This window comes from Lissotriton vulgaris, chromosome 8 (genome assembly GCF_964263255.1).
Source record: "Lissotriton vulgaris chromosome 8, aLisVul1.2, whole genome shotgun sequence".
Taxonomy (NCBI): domain Eukaryota; kingdom Metazoa; phylum Chordata; class Amphibia; order Caudata; family Salamandridae; genus Lissotriton; species Lissotriton vulgaris.
In genome coordinates, this window is record NC_141696.1 from 1,370,454,311 (window position 1) to 1,370,482,303 (window position 27,993).

A 27,993-nucleotide genomic window follows, 5' to 3' on the forward strand; every position below is an offset into this window, starting at 1 on the left:
TCCAGATATTTCCCCAGAGGTTCCAGGATGGAGCCGCATCCTGACACGATGGGGCGTCCAGACGGGTTCCTTACATCCTTGTGTATTTTGGGGAGGACGTATAGGACTGGTGTTCTGGGGTGTGGGTTGTTCAAGTACTCAAATTCCTTCTTGGTTATAATGTTGTTGTCTCTGGCTGCTGTTGTGATAGAGAGAATCTTTTGTCTGATGTCCAACAAGGGGTCTTTTGAGAGAGTCCGATAATGTTCGGTATTGGTGAGTTGTCGTTCAACCTCTGTCGTATTGTGTGTTGTTTAAAACGACAATTCCCCCGCCCTTGTCAGCGGGTTTGATGACAATCTCAGTTATTTTGGAGGGAATTGAGAGCTTTTTCATCAAGGGCAGATTGTAAGGGATGAAACGTGGTGTGGTTTTAAGGTCCATTACTTCCTTCATGACTAGCCGTTCAAACGCCAGTATCTCAGGTGTCATTTGATTAGATGGGGGATTGAAAGTGGAGGGCAGCCAGAATGGAGAGATTTGATCCATTCTGGAATCTGGTTTATCAGCAAAGAAGTACTTTAACCGGATTCTTCTGAAGAATTTTAGAAGGTTAGATTGCAACTACAGGAAGTTGGTTCTAACGGTTGGTACGAATGAGAGACCTCGAGATAGAAGTCTAGTTTCCTCTGGAGTAAGAATATGGTCGGATAGATTGAAAATGGGGATGGACATGGCAGTGGTGGTTACATCCTGATTGCTTGTTACTGTGGTTGTCCCCATTGGTAGTACCGGTTGCGGGTTTGGCGGTTGCCTGGGACCTGGGGTTGGTACTGTTTGGCCCTGGTTTGTCGGGTCTGTGGAGGTGGTTGTTGGCCGCGTCCTCGGTCTCGTCCTAAAAAACCAGGTGGTAAAAGTGGCTGCGGTCCAGAGGATGCGGCGTCTGTCTGCAGAGCTATTAGAAGAGACAGAGAACTTGACACGTTGATTATTTCTGAATCGTCCCCAGTTTTGTGTTCTGGGAGGGTTCTGTTGGGTGTTGTAGAATTCCTCGTTGAGGTAGGGGTATGTGTTCTCGACTTTATAGTTTTTTATGTCTTTCTCTATTTTGTTGACCTTTTTGTTGACTTCAAAAAAGTTAAAGGTGGCGATGGTGCTGTTGATTTTATCTAGGAGGCTTTTGGCATCAGTGAGGGTGGTATCAGCTTGGATTTGTTTTTCTAGTTCTTCAATTTCTTGTAATTCCAATCGGCTGTGTTCTATGGCTGTATCTATCCCCAGGACCATCCAGTGGCGGGAGCAGGTGGTCGCTAGATGGCTAAAGCTGGTTCTGAATTTGGGGTCCTGTGTGAAAATAGCCGGGGTGTTGCGAATTTGAAGCCCTAAAGGAATGACACCTGAGCGTCAGTAGTCCGTAAGCATTCGAGCATGCAGATCCGTCCTGATCTGTTTCTTCTTCAACTTTTCGAGTTTGTCCAGTAGGACACGGGAGGTGTTGGGGGCTCAAAAGACCCCTTGTTGGACATCAGACAAAAGATTCTCTTTATCACAACAGCAGCCAGAGACAACATTATAACCAAAAAGGAATTTGAGTACTTGAACAACCCACACCCCAGAACACCGGTCCTATACGTCCTCCCCAAAATACACAAGGATGTAAGGTACCCGCCTGGACGCCCCATCGTGTCAGGATGCGGCTCCATACTGGAACCTCTGGGGAAATATCTGGACTCTGTCATCAAGGAATTTGTACCTGTCACAGACACCTACATACGCGATACAATGGACCTGATCAATACCATAGAAGACCAGCCCTTTGACCTGGACACCCAAATAATGGCGAGCTTGGACATCGAGTCCCTTAACACCAATATCCCTCATCGTGAAGGTCTCGAAGTAATCAGGAATCTCCTACTCTCCAGACCTCAACCCACCAAGATCCCCACTGACTTTATCATGGACCTTCTACGTGTGGCCCTGCAAAACAACTACTTCATGTACAAAAATGTATACTACCTGCAAATCAAGGGAGTATCGATGGGCGCTTGTTTCGCCCCCACTTTGCCATCCTATTTGTACATGACATGGAAAAATCGCTGATCCTAAACCCCATCAACCCATATCGGCCCCAAATCCATCTGTGGCGCCGATGCATAGATGACATTTTATTGATCTGGAATGGAACTGCTGACACCCTCCAACCCTTTATTGACTGGCTAAATACTTCACAAGAACACCTAAAATTCACGAGTGAGTCTAAACCTAATGACTTACCATTCCTTGATGTCACTATCCATGCAGAGGAGGGGACCCTTGGAACATCCCTCTACCGCAAGCCTACGGAACGTAACACCCTGTTACATTACTCAAGTAACCACCCAAGAGGCCTACGCGATGGACTCCCCTTTGGCCAGTTCTTACGAATTCGCCGCAATTGCAAATGGTGCAAAAAATACTTTAGGGAGGCAGACGTCTTGGTTATGAAACTCATCAACAGAGGCTACCCAAGACGCTTGGTCACAAGAGCAAAGAAACGAGCATGGTACAACCACCGTGAGGATCTACTGATGCCTAATAACAAAAAATCTATGACCAGAATCCACTTTGTCTCCGTCTTCAGCCCGGACAGCAACAAAGTGGCCAAAATAATCAAGAAAAATTGGCCTGTGCTACGATTTGATGAACAATTTCACGCACCACCTCTATTTTCATACCAGAGAGGCAACAACTATCTTGTTCATGCTATTACATGGCCAACCCCCACAACTGAAAAACACACTATCACAGCTGCATGGGGCTTGAACCCAGTTATCGGACATTTTAAATGCCAATCTTGCAGTGTCTGTGACCTAACAACCAATACAAAAGAATTCATCTGCAACGGACATATCCATCAACTCTCCCACCACTCGAACTGTAAAACAAAAAATGTCATCTATGCCATCCGTTGCCCGTGTGACCTAATCTATATTGGCCAGACCACCCAAATGGTTAAACAATGGATAATACAACACAAGAGCAGAATTAACTGCAAAGTACTTACTGCTCCCCTGGTCACGCACTTCATGGAAAAATCACATGCCGATACAGATCTCAGATGGATGGTCATTGAAAAACCCATACTGCCCATCAGAGGTGGGAACATGTCCACTCTACTCAATAGAGCTGAATGTAAATGGATCGCACAAGTTGACTCGGTAAACCATGGGTTAAACACTCTTGATGAATGGACTAACACTATTACTGTTTAAAGTCTTTTGCCCACCTAATTAAATTATGTCATGTACCTAACTCTCTGGTTTTAAACTGTGTGCCCAGTTGGACCTCAATTACTTGTATTCTCCATTGTTGTTTCCTTCCCCATGTCAATAGAATTTACCATGATGTTAAATAACCCACTGGTTTCAGACCAATTGTACCAACTGGGCACCAATCACTTGTAAATACAACCCTTCCTAGTTCTCATAATTGACCGATCCCACAATTGTCTAAACTTTGGAACCTTGAAGTGTATAGCTCCTGTACTTTGTACTTTGCCTCTCTCTAACATGATAACTGCTTGTGCAACCTCGCCTGGTTCCCTCCCGTTTCAAACAGACCTTGCCCTGCTACTACGCCCTCCCTTCGCACCCTGTCCGTCAGTGTTACCTTGACAACAATCCGACATACCCTGAGCCTTTTCTTCTACCTCGCCACTTCCTGTTTGCCAGTGTTACCTCAGTAACATTGTGACACGCCCCTAACACCGCCTCCCCTGCCGACCGCACCCCGCCCCTTGCCTTCGGCTTCTTCATTTAGATGTAGGCTTCGTACCTGCTTAGTTAGCTCCAGCATTAACTGCTAGCAGCCCCTCACTAGAAGAGCCCCTACTGCCTTCCGCCGCCCTGATTCATTCAGGTAAGCCCAGCCTCCGCAAACCTTGTGCGATCGAAGTATAATGCAACTTAACGGTCTCTCACGCCACCGGCTCACTTTTCCTCTCCCATAGGCGCTGCACGTCCCGTCCGCTGATCAGACACGATCTACGATCAGGTAATTCCACCGATTCTCATGGTTTTCCCTCTAGCCGACATCCTGAATATGATCAGGCTCTTAATTAACCCCCCCTTCTTTGCTCTCCCACAGCTTTCGACTCTTGAGCGACCGCATGGACCTGAGCTACCCACGCTCCCCTGCCTGGGTATTACTGTAAGTCTCTCCCCCCTGCCCCCATCCCCCGTTACCACTACTTCACTCCCTCACAACTTATTTTGCACCAGTTAGTTGACCTCCTGGCTCACTTTATCACAATTGCTTTAATTGCTATTGGTATTCCTCCAATCGCCTATCTATATCTCTTAATATCGACACATACCTTAGTCACCCCTAATTAACACCAACTACTCCCCGCTCCCGCCCCCACCCCCATCACGCCACATTCACATCCAATTCACTGTTTTATTTATACCTCATTAACACAGACCACTCACCCTTCACCCACCCCTTCCCTACGCCTCCGTCCCCGGTCCTCTGCTCATTTGCCCTTCTCTCGCCCACAGCACTGATTCCATCGACAACCCTGTCCTGATGACGATCCCGACTAAAGGGGATAGAAAAGCCGTCGACTTCACAGCATAAATCATATGACGCATATCACGCTTTGTGCTCCTGTTCAAATTTCAACAATCTTGTTTTAAGTGATTACAACTTGTTTTTGTGGAGCTATTATTTGATGTAAATACTTGATTTTATGCGTCGATCACGCTGTTCACTTTAGCACTTGCACTTTCACTATCACCAATTGTATATAGCACCTTGCACCAAGTGCCACTGGGTTGTCACATGATCTGCTCTGTACAGTGCTGTTTAACTGTATTGCCATGTGAAAGACCTTTCCCTTTGTTCATTGGTGAACACTGCCTTTTTCAAAAAATTCTAGTGACTCCTTGTTTCTTCCTTTTTGTAATGCAAATTGCATACATTATTTAAATTGCCTTTACATGATACCTGTTGGGATAAGCTCTGTGTGTGGCTGCATAGAAGCAATACTCAAAGCCCAACTTGTCACCCACAGAGTCATGTGGCCCAGAGACAAGCTGCAAGCACCAAATGGCTAAGGCAAGAAAATTTAAACTTTAAGTGGTATTTTCTGAATTTATCATTTATAAACTTCAAACCATCCAAAACGCCAGGCTCGCCCTAAGACTACCACGCCAGGAGCACATAACGCTGCACCTACGAGAGCACCACTGGCCCCCCATTGAGAAGAGGGTCACCTACAAACTACTCACGCACACGTACAAATCCCTGAACAACATCGGACCCAAATACCTCAACAATTGAATGAGTTTCCACAAACCCAAGAGGAACCTTCACTCTTCTCACCTCACCCAGGCAGAGGTCCCCCGCATCTACCGAAGCAGAGCTGGAGGGAGAGCTTTCTCCTTCACCGCCGCCATAGCATGGAACGCTCTCCCCATTGAAATAAGATGCTCGACTACCCAACTCACCTTCAGACGGGCACTCAAGACCTGGCTTTTCCACTAATCGGAGCTGCTAGACCTACCCCTCCCCCAGCGCCTTGAGACCCTTGCGGGTGAGTAGCACACTTCACCAACCCCTGATTGATTATCAGACTTCATCAGAAGTTAGGATTTAAAATTAGGATTCCAGAGACACCAAACGTACCAATTACATCTTCTCTTTTGGAAATTATTCTTCTTAAAAGTAGTTAGGCAACTCCAATGGCATCCTTTGTGAGAAATAGGCCTTGCAGTAGCGGAAAACACATGTAAGAGGTTTTTCACTACCAGGGCAAGTAACATTAAAAGTACATGTCCAACTTTTTAAATATACTGCACCCTACCCTTAGGGATGTCTAGGACCTACACCGGGGGGGGGGGGGGGTATATTTATTAAAAAGGAAGTTGTGGGCCTGGCAAAATGTTTATTTTGCCAGGTTGACATGGCATAACAAAACTGCACACAGGCTATGCAATGGCAGGCCTGAGCCATGTAAAGGGCTGCTGACATGGGTGGCACAATCAGTGTCGCAGGACCACTAATAGCATTTAACTTACAGGCCCTGGGCATGTAAAGTGCACTTTACTGGGGACTTAAAAGTAAATTAAATATGCCAATTGGGTATAAGCCAATGTCACCATCTTTTGAGCACTCAGCACATGAGCTTTAGTACTGGTTTTCAGTGATAAAGTGTACAGAGGCCAGCAAAAACAAGAGGTCTAAAGGCAAAACTTTGGTGGAACCCTGCCCAAGGATACCAGGTCCGGCTGTAATGCATCAACAGTAACCCATTGTTATTTTCACTAATGTAGAGAGTAGTGTCAAAATCCTAAACACACCATTTGCCTACTTCAAGGACACATGCCAGCAGATGGATTGATTATATGTTAATACAAGAGTACCAGGAGCGCAAGTTGAGGGGTTGTATCAAAAGAAGCTGAAGGGTTTAGACTGGGTGCAAATGAAGAAATGCATATCTTACATTATATAGGCCATTGTAGAGTAAGATGAAGTATGTAGGGTGGCAAGTCAATGGCAGGTCGTCAGGAGTCACCACTATGCCTTGTTGTAGTGTTATGACTTTCCCAATTTATAAACAAAGAGCACTTAAACTTATCACATCTGGAACAGTAAATCATCTGCACGCCCCTCATGCATGCCTACAATGCTCTCCATGACAAAGGACCAGCATAGAACCAACCACTCACATTCCACATGCCCTCCAGACAAATCCGTTCAGCTCAGCTCGCCCTTGTGTTGGTCACCAGAATCCGCAAGACCAGAACCGAAGGGCGATCCTTCTCCCTCCTGAACATCCTGCGCCTCCACCTCAGGCAAGGATTTCAAGACCTGGATTTTTGAATGATCTTACCCCCAGAGGATCAGCAGCCCCACACCGCGCCTTGAGACCCTCACGGGCGATTAACCACATTTTATATATCCCCTGATTGATTGGTAACTGGAGCATTGCAGTCTCCTGCTAGTATCACTTCTTCAAGGCTTCTTTCAAGTTGAAATAGACCACTTACTAAATTAACATCCGAAAGATAAAAACTGACAAACATCAGAACTTGGATTTGACTATTATTGAAGTTTGGTACACAAACAAGTTAAAAAGGCAACTATTCACCACCCAATTCTAGAACTTAAAGGTTGGCGGGTCTGTATAGTAAAACCAGGTGAAGACCTCTTTCATTTCAGTGAAAAAATGAGTCCTGGAAGCAACCACTGCAACGATGAAAGTATATAAAAAGGTTACTCATGCATGTTGTTGCTTTAAATGCCCTACTGCTAGCAAACTAAAACTAAAGACCAAAATCCCTCGCAGTCAGTATGAACTAGCCGCGCTAACAAACACCAAATTGGCAGAAGGTTATTTCTATGCTAATTGTTTTGCTTCTGCGGATATGAACACATCATACTATTCTTTAAACTGCCCTTCATTATCTCATATCTCAGAAATTGGATTGAGTAGATCCCCACAATTAGGCAATTTGATGAAAAGTTGTAAAATTGAGACTTGTAAAAACCCACAATTTTTTCAAAAGTCCCTGCAACATCTTAAACTTTTAGCTCAATCCTCCTTTTATTGAGACCGTGCAGTCGCACTGGGCCAATTAAAGGAGGCTGGGTAGGAGAGAGTTTTCTTATTCTCTTCCTGATGCATGCCGCTTTGGAAATGCAGCATTTGCCAACATCAAAAGAGTGCAAGAGACCGGGACTAATGTAGGTAGGATTATGTCCTGGCCTCTTCTCGCCCCCACCTGTGGCACTTACCTTCTAGCTTACCGCCGACCATGTGCAGTCTTCTTAAAGGAACCCTCCTTCCACAGCTTGTGGCTCCTTACCCTAGTTTCCATCAGCCACCAGTTCTCTTTCTCAACATTCTCCACACCTGGTGGCGCCCATTATGCACAATTAGTGTGGAATACATTATAATGGAAGGAGCTGTTACTTTAGCCCACTCCACAATTATGCCACCTTCGTTTAAGATAGAAGGTAGATGGCATACAGCTAAGCTCTTGTTCCAGGTCCATATATTTGATGAAAGGAAGCTGACGGGTGGTGACAGTGAGTGCACTTTAAAGTTTAAATCTGCAATCTCCAACACTAAACATTCCTCTTAGCTTTCTCAATGCTGTGCATTCTCTTTCTGGGACAGTGTCTGGGCCACTGTATTTTTGGCAAGAGTCATGTTTAATGCTGGTCGCACAAATATTGCTTTTTATATTCATTCAAGACATAAAAGTACCACACGTTGGGTTAAGAGTACCTCCTAGTTATCCCAAACAGCAAACTAAAACAGCTTGTTTTTTTCCTGCTAAAATAGTGAAAGACGGAGGTAAACTCCAAATGCTAAACTAAAGTAGATTTTTGTACAATGAGCAATCCAGTAGTAGCAATTGCTTTAGCATAGTAAATGAAACTATATTAATCGGTTTCCTCGCCCGAGACCCTCTACAAAATGACACCTACAAGCCGTAAGGACACATCTTTTCCTGAGCTGCCCATGTTAATTATGAACCAAATTTAAAAAAAAGTCTGTATAATAAATTTAATATCTTATTTTCTTTGCATACAATATACAAAAACGTTTCCTTCATGGTGTTACGACCCGGATGCAGAAGATCAGATTTCAGAATGTTCATTCTGAAATGCCACACATCCAAGACAGTCATTCTCAAACTTAATCTTTGCATTAGTTTTCATTCATTTAACAGCTAAACCAGTAGACTCAGACTATTGGATACAATTTATTCACAACTTGCATAGTGAGCACTGTCAATTATATCATCCATAAGAAAATGCAAATTACTATTCAGATTTCATTCATTTTGTTACAAGGTCCATGGGGACATTGTCGTCTTCTGTAAGTTAGCATGAGCATGCTGCTTTGCACACATTACTACACGAGTTTATTTTGCAAATGCCTCTTTTGCAGTTTTCACATGAGAACTCTGCAGGTTCCTGGGATTTAGTCTGAACATTGTGAGCAAGGTCAATCAACCATGCCCCTGGTTATTCTGTTCGGGTCAGGTCCTAGCTCCTATACAAAACATACTGATGCAGCTGTTTAAAAATACATATTTTGGTCTTACTGGAATACACAAATAGGTAGCACACACTTGGAGAGGGACCTTTCAAGGGAGAAGAGCAAGATGGCACACCTAAGATGTAGATCTACCATCTATAGACTGAGGTACAGGGTCTGCAGATAACACCCAGAGATCTTCTAATATAGTATAATTTTGCTTCTGTTCAAGGGGAGGGGTTAGGCTACACGGTCTTCTTAGAATTTCAGCTCCTTTCATGATTTACAGACTAACTGCTATGCTTACCATATTTGTGTTATGCATTTTCCTGCTTATTGTGGCACGTATACTGCATATTAGAGCATGTTAGTTAAAATAAATATTGTAAGCTTTTTCGTGTCGGTCACATCTTATTGTGGACAAGTACAAGAGTGCGAGCGAAAGGGTGTCTTTCAATTGTGATCCCTGAGAGAGTCTGAAGGGTTGTGTTCTGGGGTGTCAATCATTTGTCTCTGAGTGAGTAGGAGAGCAACTGCGTCACTATAGTTAGTCAGTCCTGGGCTCAGGAGTATTAAGCTGGTAGGTTGGCTCCGTCCCTATGCACCAAGGTCCAATGATCCTACGCATAGTTCTGTGTTTGCGCAGAATCTCTGCAACAATTTAATTTGAGGCCAATTTAGATTTGAACTTGTCAATGGTTGCTGATGATGGTACTGCAATGCTGGATTGAATACAATAAATCGTAATAGCCCATGTGAAGTGAAGTAGATCCTTATATAGCGTGAAAACTGTCACTCTACGGGTATCCTGGCGCTTAGAGTGAAGAAAGCCAGTATAACAATGGAGAAATCTGTCCGAGAGAGGAACTAATTTTTGTTCCTAGGGAATAGCCAGGTTTTCAGGCTCTTCCTGAAGCACGTCAGCGTGCTAATCTGTCTAAGATTCTGGGACAGCTCGTCCAGAGGCGGGCCGCTGCCACACCTAAGGCTCTGCCTCCCAGCTGTTATTTCTTGAACCTGGTGGCCATGATCAGATTACTACTGGAGGAACGAAGCAGTCTGCCCGGGTTGTACCAGGTAAATCTCTCCTGCAGAGGAACAGGTCCCAAACCGTGTACCGCTTTATATACAATGCAGAGAGATTTAAAACATTCTCTCCTTAAGAGGCAGCCAGTGAAGATCACTCAAGGCCAAGTCTCTAGAAGACCGACGCTGTCTCTTAAGCACCAGCTTTGCAGCTATAGACTGGACTCTCCGCAACCCCTGTAAAATATATTGCTGTGCTCCTAAATGTAAGGAATTGTAATAATCCAGTCTACTTAATATTATACTCCTCACTACCGAAGTCATTTGGTAATAGTGGGAGAATCTTCGGTAACATGCGCAGTAGGGATAAACAAACACCAATGGTTTTATTGGCCTGTGCCTCCATTTGGAGGTTGCCATCCACCAGGACCCCCAGATTACGGACTGTTTTGGCAGGGAACAATGGTTCATCCTCAGGGGTGAGCCTAAATTCGGTCAATAAGGGGCGGGACACTAGTTGCCAGACAAAACACCACCTCGGTTTTCCCTCCATTAAACTGTAGGGTGTTTTCTCTGAGCCAACTATCAGTCTGCCACATGCACTACTGGAAGGTCTCCATAGATGATGCTTGTTTTCCTTCCAGGGAAAACACCAATTGAGTGTCGTCTGCATAGTTGACCTCTCAATTCCAAAAGTTCTAATCATGGGGACGAGGGGCGCAAATAGATATCAAAAAGTATGGGGCTGATCGCAGAGCCTTGAGGTACTCCATGATAAACTGTTGACTTAGCCGAAGTAAAAGGCGCCAAAGACACAGCCTGTCATCCCGACAGATGTGAACGTAACCACTGCAAGGCGAGTCCTTTTATCCCTATATTCACTAATCTTTCTAATAGCACTACATGGCTCACCGTATCTAATGCGGCTGACATATCCAGTAATACTAGGACGAGGAGTTTCCATTGTCAGCACGCATTCATAGGTTGTCCATGATTGAGGCCAGAGCGGTCTCCGTCCCATGTCCTGGATGAAAACCAAATTCGTCCTTTTCCAGCAACAAATTTTCTTCCAGATAGCATGACAACATTTTTACTAACTATTTTTTCAAGAATCTTAATGGGATATGGCAGGAGGGATATGGGTCTAAAATTCCCTGGGGTAGTAGGGTCCAGAGAAGGTTTTTTTAATTTTTTTAATTTTTTTTTAAAGAGGGAGGTCACCACTGCCTGCTTCCATATCTCTTGCACCTCTCCTACCTCCAGGGACTGGCAACAGATCTGTCGCAGCCAGGGAAAGATGTTAATGTTAATGTTATGGGTGTCTTATATAGCGCTCGGCTACTCGAGGATTGTCCCGGCTCTTTCTGACCCACAGCTAAAACAGAAAAGAAAGATACAGAAGGGAAAAACAGATCAATCGCTGACTATAGAGCCATGTTTTCAAACCTTTTCTAAAGGCCAGGAGGTTCGAGGTACAGCGACAAGATTTCCTCCCCAAAAGTTTTTCAGATCTTATGTGGGAGTGGGTCTAAGGGAGATCCCGAGGACACACTTTGGGCGAGCCGAATAAAGAAATCTTCTGTATCTGTAGGGGTTTGAAAGTATTCCAGGGAGGTGTCTGTCAAAGGTCCCTCATGCACCTTCCTAGGAGACTCATACTGATTGCTATGATCCAAGATCTGAAGTTCCAACAATTTTTAAAATTCTCTTCAAAATGAGAGGCAATCTCTTTAAAGTTTCTGCGTAGCAAACCACCCTGTTTGCTCTTGCAGGCAGGACTAGAGATATCTCTGAAAACATTGAAGAGTGATTTGGTACTGTTGGGTGCTTGTAAAATGGAAGTAGCAAAAAATGTGCTTTGGCCTTAGCGATAGAATCCTTATACTGAGACTGTAATGATCTCAAATTGGCTTTCTCTGTCTCAGAATAGCCCCTCCATTTTCTTTCAGCCTTTTTACATGTTACACATAGCTTTTTCAGCTCCTCATTGTACCATGGGGCAGAGGTCTTTTTCCTATTCTTAAGTCTTTTTTCTGGAGCCAATAGGTTAAGAGTATCAACTACATAGGTATAGTAAGTTTGATCGTTTTCTTTTACAGAGACATAGGGGTCAAAAAGATTTTGGTTCGGGGGTGGTAGACTAGTCCTGTTTCTCACTAATTTGGCCCATTCTCTTCTCTTTTGATAGAGTGCCGGCCAGATATTACTAACTTCTACACCAGATATCATGATGTCAAAGTGAATAAGGGAGTGGTCAGTCCAATTTTGAGGCAAAACCTCAACCACCTTAGTCTCATTCTGGTTTGCAAACAGAAGGTCTATGATATGTCCTCCTGAGTGAGTCGGCTGATGGACCAATTGATAAATGTTAGAATTCTCACAGGTATGCCTTAGGTCTCTCAGATGACTATCAGGTTTATCACTATCCCACAGATTAAAATACCCTAGAACAATCATTATGGAGTGAGATCTACTCAAGTTAGTAATTATGTCAAATAGGGTTTGATAGTGGGTAGATGAGCCCGGAGGTCTATTACAGACCATCCCTGTGAGTATCCTGCCTTTGGCCTCTTGAAGTGAGAAGCCTAGCAGTTCCATCCCTATAACTTCATCTATCTGTAAAGGTGCAAAATTCCACCTTTCGTTAAAAATTAACCTGACCCCCCCTCCTCTTCCACCAACCCTCGGTTTGTGAAGTATTTTATATCCAGCTGGGCAGGCAAAGCCCATTTCTACCAGAGTATCCAGGCTTGCCCAAGTCTCTGTTAGAAAAAGGACGTCTAAGTCCATATTCTCTAGCAAATTGGACACCTCTTCTTAGTGCTTTATCAGGGATCTGATGGTAATCAGCCCACACTTCAAGATCTCCCTGTCTAGTCCCATAGCAATAGGTGGTGGGGAGTTCCCCCCCACCGTCCCTCTTACCGATATGAAGTAACTCTTCCCTAAAGTATTGTATCATGCCTCGATTTAAGCTGCCACTGGCAGCATGGCTGGCGCTGGGCGCGATTGGTGCGCAGACGGGCACGGACTGGCTTGCCTCTGGCGTGCCATCAGCGTGCCCGCTGCGCGCTTGCATTTCCTGTCTTAAATAGTCAGGCAGGCAAATGCTAGAGCGCGACCCAGGTGAGGTAACAATCTTCCCCCAAGATGGCGATAAAAAAAAAAAAAGCCAGCAATCCTGACTGCTCGCTAAAACTGCGAGGTGAAGTGGCAAGATTTTTTATGTGCAGGTATGCGGGCATAATTTCTAAAAACAGAACCGAGTAGAAATTAGCAGCAGTACAGCAATTTTTAAAATTAATTTTTTAATAAAAACAACAGCTCGAGATACCGGCGCCCAAATAGTCAGGCAACTGGCAGTATATCTCGTACAGCTGTCCGTGCTATCTGGTTGACTTCAAACTAGATGTGCTGACAGAATCATGTAAGTTCTAACAGAAATTCATAGTCTAATTTAGCCTTGTGATCAAACTTCAGCTGATTAAAAATATTGTGCTATTAGCATATGATTATTTCTGAAAGACATGTAGCGTCATTTTCTGGGGGTTTTGAACATACTGATACTGTCTCTTAAATGTATACACAAGGATGAATCGGTTTACACAAACATCTTCAAAAATCTCAATGTAAGCTCAATAATCTAATGATAATCAGGATTATTGTAAAGATTGAAGGTGAATCTGTTACCAACCCATTTTACGAGCAACAGGTGACAAACAGGATTCAAGTCTGTTAGGAATGTCAGTCACTGCAACAAATATACAATTTTTTATTGAAAGACAATTAGATTTCCATCTAGATACTTTTAGTTGAATATAAATTTTGCAATAAATTCTACAAAATTGCGGTCAATGATGGACTATTCTATAAAACTGCATTGATAGCTGTCCAGAAAGGCTGCAAATTATATATACATGATCCAATGTTATTTTACAGGTGGCCCTTTGGAACTCCAACACCGCACTGCAATCTGATGAGAACGATAGGGTTGGAGTCTGTACTTTATCTGCTATAGTACAACTTTTCTTTTCACTTACAGTATTATTGTGGTCACAGGTGGTTAACTAAAGAGGTTTTAAAAAGAAATCTTCAATATAGACCCTTACACAGATTGTTAGATATGAAGCCTTTGGCGAAATACTGGTTATTTAAACATTTGCAATTATGGGAAAAACTTTAGTGCAATGGCCATGAAGTCACAAAGTACAAATGGCCCCACTTTTGCAACCTAACGTATCTGATATGGATTATGTATTTTTTATGAAGACTGACAGGATATCTAGTGAAGGGTTCCAGTCAAAGAACCATGTTAATTATTCAGTTAGAGATGGTTCGAAGTCAAAAGTCATACACAAGTAAAACTGGAAACTAATGTTTGGATTTAATGGGCAGATAACCTTTGGGCTTATTCAACTATCCTATCCAATTAGAATAATGTAGATTTTCAGTTTGATGTAAGTAATACGTTGGCATCTTAAGAGCTCTAGTTAAATCATACATGCATTACATTACAAGCCTCCTTTACACAGCTCAAATACCTACATACTTAATATTTGTCTACAGAAATATATTTTATTTGATGAATGAAGTGGACTAAACTTCTTTTCTGATGGCAAGGTATGCAACACAAATGTTTTCAGGGTAAGTTATATTTTCTGGCCTTTATTATATGTATATATTTAAAAAAACTAGTAGCGGCCTCCACTAGATAGTGGTTAGGTCTGCTTTTCCACAGAAACAGCGTTTTTTGGTTTGCCAATAACTTAGGCCCTTTTGGCAAATGTTCACAAAACTTTCCAATAAAAAAAAAGTTTATTCAACTCAGCTTCCTGGAAAATTTCGGGGTGATTTATCAAGCGGGCACCGAGAAAAAAAAAAGGTGGGGGGGTTTGTCACAAAATGCCAACTTGCATGCATTTTTCACAGACTTCAAGACAGGCTACAGCAAAATCTGCTAAACAGAAATACAACAAATTAGTCAGGAAGCTAGATCTTTATCTGCAGATAATGCGTTTTGTATAATTTATAGTAAATCTGCTCACTAGTTTGGGAAATTAAGGACAAAAAATAATTGTATATCTGGATAGTTGGGTACGCGAGAGGCTTGAGAAACTCACAGCTAACACGGCTACATTATCCAGAGTCAAAGTCTGTAGAGCTCTAAAACTGTAGGAATTACCAGCACTGACCCCTTTTGAAAGCTAAGGGTGTTACAGTAAACGGATATGGAAAAACCACAGAAGAGTGGAGGGACACAAAAATGGTACCAGCCACGAGCAGAGTCAGGAGCCACCTCTGCTACTGGACATTATGTAGTCTTTTAAAACTACCAACACTGCATTATATAAAAATGTACATTTCTCAACACAGCCGATGGGCTTTCATACACAAAGTTCATTACACAGTCTCTTAACTCAGATGGTGTTTTGTAACTATGCTCATGCATCACAAACCCATCAAGCACTTTACACAGGTAACATATTACTCATTCTATAGCACTCTACACACAATGCCTCCTGGAGCCATGATACAGTGAAGGTAGGACTATTGCAATAACATTTATACAAGATTGAAATCTTGTGTCACAGAAAGCTCAAATAAATTTAAAATCTAAACTAAAAGTAGCCATATTCAAACAGGAAATCAGCAATACTACACACCAGTTTTGCAAGACTCCAATAGTTACCAAGACAAAAGTCACTTCATGGAGTTGTGAACAACATTCTTCCTTTCTGGAACAGGAACAGGTTTTGAAGATATGCAAATGACCTTAGGCCACCACAGCCAGATTCACTGGATCACTGTGGTCCCAGAAGATAACAAGCATTGGCATAGCCAAAAGTGTTTAGCCAGAGCTATTGGCTTTGCAAATGTTTTAAGTTATTTGTAGAGCAGTGTGTCTGCTGTGGAGCATGCTGAAAAGTTACAATAAAACATTTTTCTAAGCATTTTACTTAACGTCTATGTAATCAAGACAATATGTACAACTGAACAATTGTATTAAAAACTATAAGATATATTTGTTACATTTTTTGTCCATGAAATTCTTTCAACTTCTTGTGGCTTGTTTTACTGCTGGTTTGTTATATATATTTTTTTGTTATGTGGGAGGGGCATAAACAATGGGAGGGTGGATATTGAGAAATAGTACCTGAATTGCAACATAAGCAGCAGATGGATATTAGGGGTGAATCAACAGATGCCACATTACGAGGCCGTAAAGTAGCGCAGAGGATTAAGATGCCTGCTGCAAAGAACATGTCCATGTGTCCAGACGTTTTCAGCGAACAAAATTGTAAAGGTAACTTTGGCGATTAATGTTCTGCTGGAGACAGATGGGAGCTTTATCTAGTGCCGGGGCAGCTCCTGCGTGAAAGCGGCGAAGCGTTGCCCCACTGCTCTGAGAGCAGAATAAAAGAAAAAGATAAGGATACAACTTTGTAATTTTATTTATCTTTGCTACTGCGCTGGGTTCTGGCGGGGCTTGAAGCCTGGGAGGATGGTGAGTGCACACGCTCTAAGTGCGCATGACTGCTTGCCAAGTCATCTTGGCTGGCCAAAGTGTAATGCATACTTAGCATGTTCCCCAACAGGCTGCATTACACAGCCTGGTGGAGAACATGCCCAAGACCCCAGTCTCCATCCGAGTGCCAAACCACAGCGCTCAGACCAATCACAATGCTGCAGGTGATTGAATTAGGACAGCCCGGGTGCTTCCCAGATCCTGACGTGCCAGGAAGGGAAGGAACGACAGACTGCTGCATCGGAAAAAGGTATGTGGATTTTTTAGTTGCTTTTTATATTTTTCAACCCTGCCATGCCACGCGCATTCCATGGCACCCTCCACTGATCTAGTGGCTGTTTGCACTCTCAGTAATCGTAAGGCAAAATAATTGTAAACTCCAAATAAACGAAGTTTTACTCAAGTGTGAAAATTAATTTTGTCAGTTCTTTATAGAAACCAACTAAAAATATAAGATGCGGAGTAGCATACTGCAAAACAAACGCGTCGCCTGCCCCAGAAAACATCGCCCAACGAAAAAAACAAAAAAAACACTTGTTCACATTGAAATTAAAATAATGTAAAAAAAGGCTCAATGCAAAAAGTAAACACTAATGAACAATCTATATAAATAAAAATGTAGGTGTTCGTTTGTGCAAAATCTCAAATCTCCGAAAGTTCAGCGCCGAAAGTTCAGCGATTGCTTTGAAATTTTGACACGTTGCATTCGAATACGCGCGTGTTTTTCTACACACAACAAAGGATTCTAATACGCGCGTGTCGAATATGCGCGTGTTTTTAATCGAAAGCACAAACACATAAAAATGTCAATGTGCGTTTGATAAAAATCTTAAATCTACGAATGTTCTTCACCGATTGATTTGAAATTTTGACACCGTTGAATTAGAATAAGCAAGTGTTTATGTATACACAACGTTGGATTCGAATACGTGTGTCAAATACGCACGTGTTTTTAATCTAAAGGACGAACAGACCATATTGATTGGGTTGCTGCGCAACAACTACAATAGTCGCATAGAGACAATAGTCTACATATATTAGGATGGACAGTTGGTGTCAGGATGGCAGACCGGGAAGTGGGTGGAGGGAGGGGGGGGGGGGGGAGGGAGGAGTTGGTTCACTTTGCAACATTAGCGCGTGTTTATATATACACAACCTTGGTTTCGAATATGTGCGTGTCCAATACGCGCGTGTTTTTAATCGAAAGTCCGAACAGACCCTATTGATTTGGTTGCTGCGCAACAAATACAAGGGACGCATATAAACAATAGTCTACAGATATTAGGATGGACAGTAAGGATGGTAGACCGGGAAGTGCGTGGAGGGAGGGGGGAAGAGTTGGTTCACTTTGCAACATTAACGCGTCAGACCGGGAAGTGGGTGGAGGGAGGGGGGGGGGGAGGAGTTGGTTCACTTGTCAACATTAAGAAAGGACGCATAGAGACAATAGTCACATATATTAGGATGGACAGGTGGTGTCAGGGTGGCAGACCGGGAAGTGGGTGGAGGGAGGGGGGGGGGGAGGAGTTGGTTCACTTTGCTACATTACTGCGTATTTATATATACACAACCTTGGTTTCCAATACGCGCATGTTTGTAATCGAAAGGCCGAACAGACCCTATCAATTTGGTTGCTGCGCAACAAATACAAGGTACTCTTATAGACAATAGTCTACATATATTAGGATGGACAAAAACATTGTATACCCACAAGCATTGTGAAATGAAACATTAGAAACGAGCGCTTACTTTTTTCTTTCTCTTCCATTTAACCAGACTGAGCCACAGCAATGCGTGGCCGGGTACAGCTAGTTCAATCAATAAAACTGGAGGGTGACCAAAAAGTTATGCCTACTTTAACAAGCCATCACCGAAAAGGCCTCTAAGGTTTATTTATGTAAAAAACAAAACACAGCTGCACAGTCCTTTCCTTTGAGAAATAAATACATTCTAATGCTGATTGGAATGTTAAGCCTCTATTGAGCTGGGGCAAGTGGGGTCTGAGGTGAAGGAGGAGGCAGCAGTTATGTCCGTGTTGTATGAGGACCTCTGTTGTGGAAAAGAAAAAAAAAAGACTGCAGATCGTTCCTGGCTGTACCCAGTCCCCTCAGGCATAGTCCGCACCAGAGGGAGGAAGCAAAGATAATATAAATGCATGTAGCCACTGAAACAAGGAGCATGAGTGGGGGGATGACGGGTCAAGCTGCAAATCTGGAGTGGGTTTTAAGCAGCACATTTGTGTGTAAAAAGCCTTTTGAAATTAAGTCCTTAACCAAGAGCTGGAGACCGAAGGCATACGGAACATTCCATCAGCTACTAACGCACACCAGCACTGTGAAAGTATCAACACGTCTTAAGGGAAACCTGTGCCTTAAAAAATGAACGCAGTGAAACAAAACATGTGGCCACTAGTGAAATGAACCATGTAGCAGGGTCAGTCCTACGTGTGGTAACAAACCAGCCACAAGGTGGCACAAATGCACAATGTTCACCAATGACCACAAAGCAATTTGAAAAAGCTGACCAACCAACTAATAAAATAAGTGGTAAGTGTGTTCAAACTCCACAGAGCGATAACTGCATGCCTCACAGAGCAGCGCATGCAAGCTGACCCTAGACTCAACCTAAAAAGTGTGTAATGTTCCTAGGTGAAACTCAATCCGAACAAGGATATTTTTATCAACTGAACTCTTTCAGAGAAGCATCAAATTTTCTTGAACTCTGTCAGATAACTTATGAATTCCCATTTACAAGTGATGGTAGTAGCAAACTAGGTCTTACACAAATAACTAAAAACTATCATCTCGATTAGTTGAACAAAGGAGATTAATTGCAGCCCCGGCATATCCTTAGCCCCCCCAAATAATTGTACATATCACACACATACATATAACATACATACACAAATACCTTTAGCAAAACTATTTTGGATCTCAGATGTCAAAGCTAGAATGAAAGAAAATTACTAAAATGTGAAATTTTCAAATAGTCCTAGGTGTCAGGTCACTGTTAGCAATCACAATATACGTTAAAGTAAATTATTTGCTGTCGCTTTAATGCCCTACAATCAACCAGTCTTCCCTCAGAACGCCCGTCCCCCTGTAAAGTATTAAATGTTACCTCTTCTGCCAGGTCTTTTTTTATGAGAAACGTCAAGTGCTGGGCGACAGTCATGAGAATCAGCGCTGCCTGTTTGCTTTGTAAATACGGGACCAACCGGGCAATCAGTTTTTTGCCTTTCCCAACAGCCAAGGACTGGAGAAATTCATCCTCTGATTCACTGAACCCCAAAAAAAAAACAAAAAAAAATTTAAGAAAAAATAAAGAAAAAGTCAAACTGCAAGAATTTTCTATTCAGATCATCAGCCAAGTCCTCGCCTATTTAATAATAAATTTGTACACCACCTGTAGAAAACCCATGAAGTTTAGACATGCTGCTAGGTCTCATTCACCGATTTATAGATGCCACAAGTAAAGCAAAATAGTTATTCCACATCACTTACTCTATGCTGTTAACGCACTCCTCAACTTTCAACGCATGGTAGATCCTTTCCACCCTATGATTCTGTTTATCAAGGAACCAGGAGCGTTGGTCCTCCGGAACAAGGACCATTTTCTTTTCTGCTTCTTCCACCTCCAGCATCATCATAAACATCTGCAAAAACAAGAGAAAGACACCCTTTCAGGTCAATGTTGCACTGTGCTAAATCTTTCAAAAAGGGTAAATAGATTTTACTTCATCTTCTACTACTAAAGTTTGAAAGCATGATATTGAGATTCCTCCTTCACCCTCCAGGGTTCATACTCTTCGGAATACATTACAGAAGAGCTTGCCAGAACAATCTGCATTCCGCAATATCTCCCTCCTGTCACTCACCTCTGCTGTGATCAATCCTCTGCTCGTTACTGCTCTTCTACATTCTTCCACCAATCTCAACCGGGGAATGTACGAGTCAAGCCATTTAATGGTTATCCTACACTTTACTAACCATGAGCGCTGCTGCTTTTTCCTCTTTTTCGTTAGGCAGGAATACGGTAGCCATGCCCCAAAGGCTTTACGGACTACATTTGCCATCATTTCAACAAACAGCCATTTAGTAGAGGTCGCATACTGTGCTCTACACTTGGGGTAGTCTTACCTGTGTGGATATATTTTATGGCGAATCACTGAAAGCATGCAGGTTCAGTATAAGAAATAACTTGCTTAAGTTTAAATCCAGCACTATGAAAGACTTATCTGCCTATAGCTCTGGTCTTTGATCATTGTCAATCAGGGAACTCTCCATCACCGTCCCATTTCCCTCTATGCATTGCCCTCCTCACCTCTGTTCTTGTATTGATCAGAACAAGTTAGATATGAGAGTAATTTACTTTTCATTGCCATTCATGTTATGCAATGTCACGATAATCTAAGGCAGCCTTTTGGGGCATCTGGAGACAGTCTTTTGTATCCTTGGCTGCGTTAGTGTGATACACTTGAACTTGTCATTCTGGTACAAATCTCCCACTGTGTTACATCCAGCCCCTACGTATCAGCACACCATCTCCTTCCAGACTTTGCCAAATATCGACACCCTGCAGAGGAACTTCTGGGGTAGGCGCTAGCATTTATCAGCTTGGTGCTTTGCTTACACGGATGCAGGTCAACTGCATCTAGTAAGTTAATGTTAAGTCTATGTGTGCCAGCTAAAATAGGAAGTCACTTTACCCATGTCCTCCTATCTAGGAGCTATCTATATTTAGGTTACTTCAAAGAGCGAACGCAATACAAATCGGAGCTGGGCCACAAAATGATATCTCCAGGACTAGAACCTTTAAAGCCCTTTCCTCTCGGGTCAGCTGGAATAATGATAGTTTGACTCCGCTTAGTTTCTGTCCCCACATGAAGGATATCAGGATAGTATCAATCTCTGAAGTATTTTTGGTGTGGAGATTCAAACAACTTTGAAATACACATAAGTACCTGGGAAGAAATACTTAGACAGAGCTCTTAGGCCCAACAAACACAGTGAGAGTTTTAGCTAGAAGAGCGCAGACTCAACAAGTTCATCACTTCCCAAATAAATTGTGTATTCACCTTCTTGGTCATGTAGTGAATATGCCTAGACATCCGAACGCCTCAATTTCCCATCGTAGCAGGAACAGTAGCAATTTTAATGCTCGATTGGGTGTTGAGTGTAGCAGCATTGATTTGCTCAGGTTCTTTTTAAGACTATGGGACACTAGGTTTTGAACCATCGATTTAACATTTACTCCTGCACTTCTATACATTTTTCTAGTTTACATTAACAATTACACTAACTTGTGGAGAAGTGTGGCTCACTGGTTAGAGGAGGCAGACCTGGAAGCAGAGGTCAGCCCGGGACCAGGGTTCAATTCCCGGCTCTGCGGGGTCTTGAATCCTAAAATGTCCATGGACTCGACAATTCTCGCTCCGGTGCCTACTCGATTCACGGGTTCACACTCTGCGACTCTGGGCAATAGCTTGCTTAATCTCCACAACGGCCCCTCGCGGCGGGATGCCTGGCTTTCACCTTGCGGATACCCTGCAGGGGTTAGATCACAGGGGAATACCAGGACGGGTTCCCTAAGCAAGCGCTTAGAAACCGCTCGGTGATTTGCGCTATATAAATTCCTGTACATTTACACTAAAGGTATAACCTAGGTTACCAACAAGGAAAATAAACCTCAATATGTGACAGTGATGTGTTGAAGTAGGAAGGCACACAGGATTTCACAAATGTGTCATAATGGGAATTAGCAAAATAGGGCATATGTGAGACGGAGGCGTTAATGACGTGCACTCTTGGGAACAGCAACAAAGTGAGTATGAACTAGCTGACAATGAAGTAATTAGATACTAGCAACTGAGGCATGCTATTGCAGTGTACATAGAAAAAAAACCCTGGAGGACGCATCCCAGTTGAAAGACAGGTTATTACTCAAACTCCTCGCATTAAAGGCATTATTCCATTTCTCATATATAAAAGATTATTAATGAATTCAACCTATTGACAAATCTGAGGGACCAATGGGTGAAAGATAAAGGCTGCTTTGAGGGAGATGAGTGCGAGAGGGCAATTAGCTCCCCAAGAAAGGGTGCAATAAAAGCCGGATTTAGTCCCACTCTAATTGCTACCTAGGGATTACCTAACCAGAATACTCCGGGACAAGATCGGGAAATCCCCCACAAACCTCTGCCTTAGGGGGTTGTGGACACCCAAGCAGCTACTTCCATACAATATGGGATTGTTGAACCATCTAGTCCTTCGGGAGGAAGGACAATGAGGGGGTTGAAACGAGTCTTCGATTATTGCAGCAAATTTACCAGTTGGACCTAAAGTTGCTTATTCTACATAGTTGAGGAGGAATTGATCATAATAGATATGAAGATTTTTTTTCTGATTGAGATTAATGGTAAGGAGAAACATTGCCAGACAGAGGAGGGCAACTGTGGCCATGAAACTACATCAATGGAGGAAAGACCTGGACTGGTGAACGCTGGAAAAAGGAATGTATATGTGGGATGGGGTTGCCTGAGGAAATGGCATCAACATGGCTTCACTGGCAGGGTAAACTGTTAGTGCAAAACAATAAGCTTTTGTGAGGCTCTGATGAAATAAGCCAATTTGCGAAAGGAAACTGGGTCAGGTATGATAACAGACTATCTACTTCTCTATCATGGACATATTTAACAATGAATAACATTTTAAAATAGAAATAAATTGCCAACAAGGGCAGATCTGCATGGCTAATCAGCAGAAAGGGGCGGTGGCATCCACTACTTAACCAATTGCCAATGATAGGGTGCACACTCCATTGGTTGAGGGCAATGCAAGGGGATGAAGGACATAACTTGCTTTGGATAGTACCTAGCCCGATTACTCTGGACCTCCATGCATCACTAATGAGCACCCAGCTAAGTGAGGAGTTCTGGCATTGGCTGCTGAGATGCTGGCTTTGAAAATTCTGGCTTCTTCTGAATGGTTTCTGTTAAAGTATAACAAACACCATTTAAAGATGGCCACGCATGTATGCAAACTGTCATCTTGTAATGGCTTCTATTACACTTTATGATAAACCAGACAGCCAAGCTCCTCGCCAACTGCAAACCCTCAGCCACTGCACATCTCCTGCTCATCCCACAGATTAACATCCAGGTCTCAGAGGTCCCAGCGGTTCCCCCCGGATGCCCTCCAGACGGCCTAGTAGAGCCAGACAACAGCAGTGCGAGACAGCATGGAGCACTCAGCACAGCTTAAGATGGCAGCCCACATTGGAAACAGGGACTGCAAACTGCCCGCTGTGATCTTGCGCCGCTGCGCTGTGATCTTGCGCCGCTGCGCTGTGATCTTGCGCCGCTGCGCTGTGATCTTGCGCTACTCGCATTAGGTGTCATGAAAGTGGTAATTCGGGGATATTGCACATCTAACAAAGTAGGGGTGAACGCGCAGGTGCACTAATTCAGCAGCAGGAAGCGGTGCTTGTTCTTCCCTGCGAGCAGGAGAGGACCCCAGAGGGTAGGGAGTACACTCTGGACGAGAACAAGAACGTTTTCGATCTGATTGAAGGTTTGCTGCAATTTGATTATGGAGCCTATTGATTATAGAGCCTATGTGGTCAGGCCCCTCGTGGATAGAGACAAGTCAGTCAGAATGCTTGCGTGGCTCTTACAGAGTGGGGAGTGTGGGCACACTGTTTTCCAGGCCTGGTGCAAGACACTTTGGGGCAAGAAGTCTTTGCTCAAGAGGGGATCAATACAACTTTAGTCCATTTCGATGGAGAGCGATGGGGTAGTGAGGAAGCTATGGTGAACTACATTGCAAATTCCGCTCTTGTACCCTTTGCCTACACAGTAGCAGCTCAATTGGGTGCGGATATCACAAAGTAGGAAGTGTGGGTTGCGATTAAGGAGATGGCAAGGTTTGTTGGGGGGGCAGGAAGAGTCCCTGGGTCGAATGACCTGCCCGTAAATTTCTACTCTATGTGTGCAGTGGGGCTTGTCCCTAAGCTAGCGGGGTGTGTCCCTAAGCTTGCCTCCCTCTTTAATGACTTCCGGGTGCGGGTAATCCTCCCTCCTTGCATGAGGCCACTATTGTGTCCCTACCTAAGAAGGATAAGGACCCAGTACTCGATTTGTATTGCCCCTTTTGATGCTTAACCTAACAGGAAACTGAGCAAAGTACTGGAGACCAACTACTCCCCCATATGTGCTCTAGTTCACCAAGACGGCTTTATTCCTACTCGTAGCACCATATCCAAGATTGGTCAGCTGATTTTTGCTTCGGACCAGCAGAATTGCTCTGCTGGGAGTTTTTATATGTCACTTTTTTTGGCATGAGCTTTGGGTTATCCTTTGTCAAATGAACCAAACATTTATACACTAGCCCGTTGGCTAGGGTCCGCACTGGCTTGGTGATATCAGGATCATGGGCAGTGGAGCAGGGCACCAGTCAGGGATGCCCTTGGTCTCCTCATATGGAACAGTTTGCCCGGACGGTCTGACGGGGGTACATTCCGGGGGTTTTTACAACTTTCTTCTGACTCTCGTTATCTCTCCTTGTATGCAGATGACATGCTCCTGGATAGGACAGGGGAAGACACAGATTTTGGGGGTGTTGTGTCTGCTTAGAAGAATATCGGGCACCACTCCGGTCTGGAAGTCAATTGGGACAAGTCTGGTCTACCCTCTTGGAGGTGACCACGAGGGGTGAAGGTCCATCCAGTCTGCCCCGACGCTGCGGGAGGATTCCAGCACCATTTGGTATTTGGGGGTAATCATTTACTGCACAGCGGACTTGTGTTAAGAGGGCAATTTATGCTGCACCATTGCCACCTTATAATTTTTAGTGGCCTTTTGGACCGCTCTACCGTTGTCGGTTGGAGGCTGGGTGGCTATTTCCAAAATGGTAGTGTTGCCTGTAACTGTTCTCGGCCGTCCCAGTGGAGGTTCCGTTGAAGTTCTTTCAAGAACTGGATGGTATCCTACTGATGCTATATTGGGGCACTTTGCAGCGCCTTGTGATGCACTAGAAGCTGTGCTTGTTGTTGGCACGGCTGTGACCGATATCGGACTTTAATGTATGGAGGCAGAGCTGTAGGGGTTGGCTCACTGCAGGTCTATACTGAGACTGTGTAGGCCATCAAAAATGTGGCCTACCCTCCAAAGAACAATTGACTGGCACTTTGAGGAAACCCATGCCTGCTTTCATGGTGCAAGATATTAATGTAATGATTGGAACGGCGCACTTCATTTGGGCTAGGGCACTATAGAGGACGTGTACTAAATTACCATACAAGTACAAGCTGCTGTTGCCGTCTGCCCGGCGTTAGGGGCGGTTGGAGGAAATGGTGGGGGCTTCAACTGTGGATGATGGCAGGGAGCGCGGACCTGGATGACTTATTTGGGAGGCAGGGGGGGCATTATTTGGCCTTTCTTGGATCTTCAGGAGACATATGACCACCGAGTGGGGCACTTTTGCTCCATGGAGCTCTTTTGCATGGGATATGTGAGTGGTGAAGCAGAGGTTGCAGAACCGCCAGAGCACGAATGCTTGCATTACATCTTTCTCATCACGGGCTGGGCAAGGGAAGTCATGCTGCTTTACAGTGCACTGCTGAAGGGGGCACAGATGGACTAGACAGGTCTGTGTCTGCACTGGAAGGAGGACTTGCTAACACCTGTGTGATACGCTTGGAGGAGGGCACTGGAGCTCACTCCAAGGGCGTCTATGAATGCCTGCTTCAAGCTTATTCAGTTCTACTATCTACACAGGGCCTAGGTCACCCCGCAACAAACACATGCAATGTTCCCCGGTGCGGCATTGGACTGTCCAAGAAGCCATGCAGATGATTCAGGCTTTTTCCACATGGTGTGGTCCTGGCAGACGTTGCTTCGACACTGGACCACTGTTGTCCAGGTCATTTGCAGGGCTCTTGGCCCGTTTTTCCATCAAGAGGTGCAGGGGGAGGAAGGTCCAGGTCTTGGCTGCCAGGTGTGAGAAGGAGTGTCCTCTGCTGTTGGTTTGACAGACCCAGGGGATGCATGCGGGGAGGCGATAGGCAGAACAAAGGTGTCTGGTTATTTGCGGCAATGTCAGTAGTTGAGGTATGTTGGTCCTTCATTGTGTAGGGCTTTGTAGGTGTGGGTCAGCATCTTGAATTGGCATCTCTTCTGTATCCCTATAGATTCCTGAGGTGGGGTGTGATGTGGGTCCTTCTGGGCAGGTCGAGGAAGAGTCTTGCCACTGCATTCTGTATTGTCTGAAGTTTCTTTTGGAGGTGTGCCGTGATTCCTACATAAAGTGCGTTTCCATAGTCCAGCCTGCTGGTGACCAGGGCCTATGTGACGATCCTTCTGGTGTTGACTGGGAGCCACCTGAAGATCTTGCTAAGCATGCGGAGGGTGTGAAAACAGAAAGAGGAGGCTGCTCTTGGCCTGTTCTTCCATCAAGAGCTTGCTATCCATGACGATACTGTTTGCAGGCCTGGTCTGTTGGGGCTGGTGGTGGGCAGAGACACACAGGCCATCTTGCGTAATACCAGAGCAAGACGTTCCTAAAGAGGAGGACTTCCATCTTGTCCATGTTGAGTTTTAAACAGTTGTTGCTCATCTAGTTGGTGACATCCAGCATGTTGGTGTGAAAGTTGCCTCTTGCAGTGGAAGGGTCTTCAGTCAGCGAGATAAGTTGTGTGTTGTTGGCATGTGAGATGTTGAGCCTGTGTGATCTGACGGTGTGTGCCAGGGGAGTTATGTAGGTTTTGAAGAGGGTGAGGCTCTGAGTGACTAACCTCGTGTGACTTCATAGATCTTCTTGGGCTCCGATGTGAACGGTGTGAGACAGATCCTTCGAGTTCTTCCGGAGAGAAATGTAGCTATCTATTTGAGGGTGTGTCCCTGGATACCTATGTGGTGGAGTCGGATGATCAACGTGTGATGAGTGACTGTTGAAAGCGGCTGATCAATCCAGAAGGTTGAGGGCCGCCCTTTAACCACAGTCCAGAATGGTCCGGATGGCATCGGTGGCTGCTATGTTGCTGGGGTTGGCTCGAAATCCAGATTGGAAGATGTCCGGGAGGGTAAGGTGCTCCAGGCGGTGGGTGAATTGCTTGTTCATCACTTTGAGGACCTTAGCTGCAAATGGGAACAGAGAGATTGGCCATAGTTATTGGTCGGTTGGATCAGCAGAGGGTTTATTTCAGGCGAGGTCTCACTGCGGCGTCTTTCAAGTCTTCAGGGAAGGAGACAAATGTGATGGAGGTGTTCAGGATCTTCCTGAGTTTGTCGCATATTGTCTTGTTTCCAAGGTTGAATACGTGGTGGGGGCAGGGGTCTGTAGTTGCTCCTGAATGCACAGAACTTGTGATGGAGATGGGGTCTTGCATGGTGAGGATGTCCCATTGGATGTGGAAGTGTTCCGCTTGTATG

At 44.2% G+C, this 27,993-nt stretch overlaps 1 protein-coding gene across 4 annotated transcripts in view; it reads right to left on the bottom strand.

Moving 5' to 3' along the window:
* Window positions 1–27,993, bottom strand: part of PATL2 (PAT1 homolog 2) — a 392,378-nt gene that overhangs the window by 100,872 nt on the left and 263,513 nt on the right. For all 4 annotated transcript variants that reach the window (XM_086933507.1, XM_086933508.1, XM_086933506.1 and 1 more), the window contains 2 exons: window positions 20,069–20,220; window positions 19,686–19,845 (listed from right to left, as the gene is read on the bottom strand). In XM_086933507.1, the coding sequence (XP_086789633.1) occupies window positions 19,686–19,845; window positions 20,069–20,220 (312 nt within the window). The remainder of the gene's footprint in view (window positions 1–19,685; window positions 19,846–20,068; window positions 20,221–27,993) is intronic.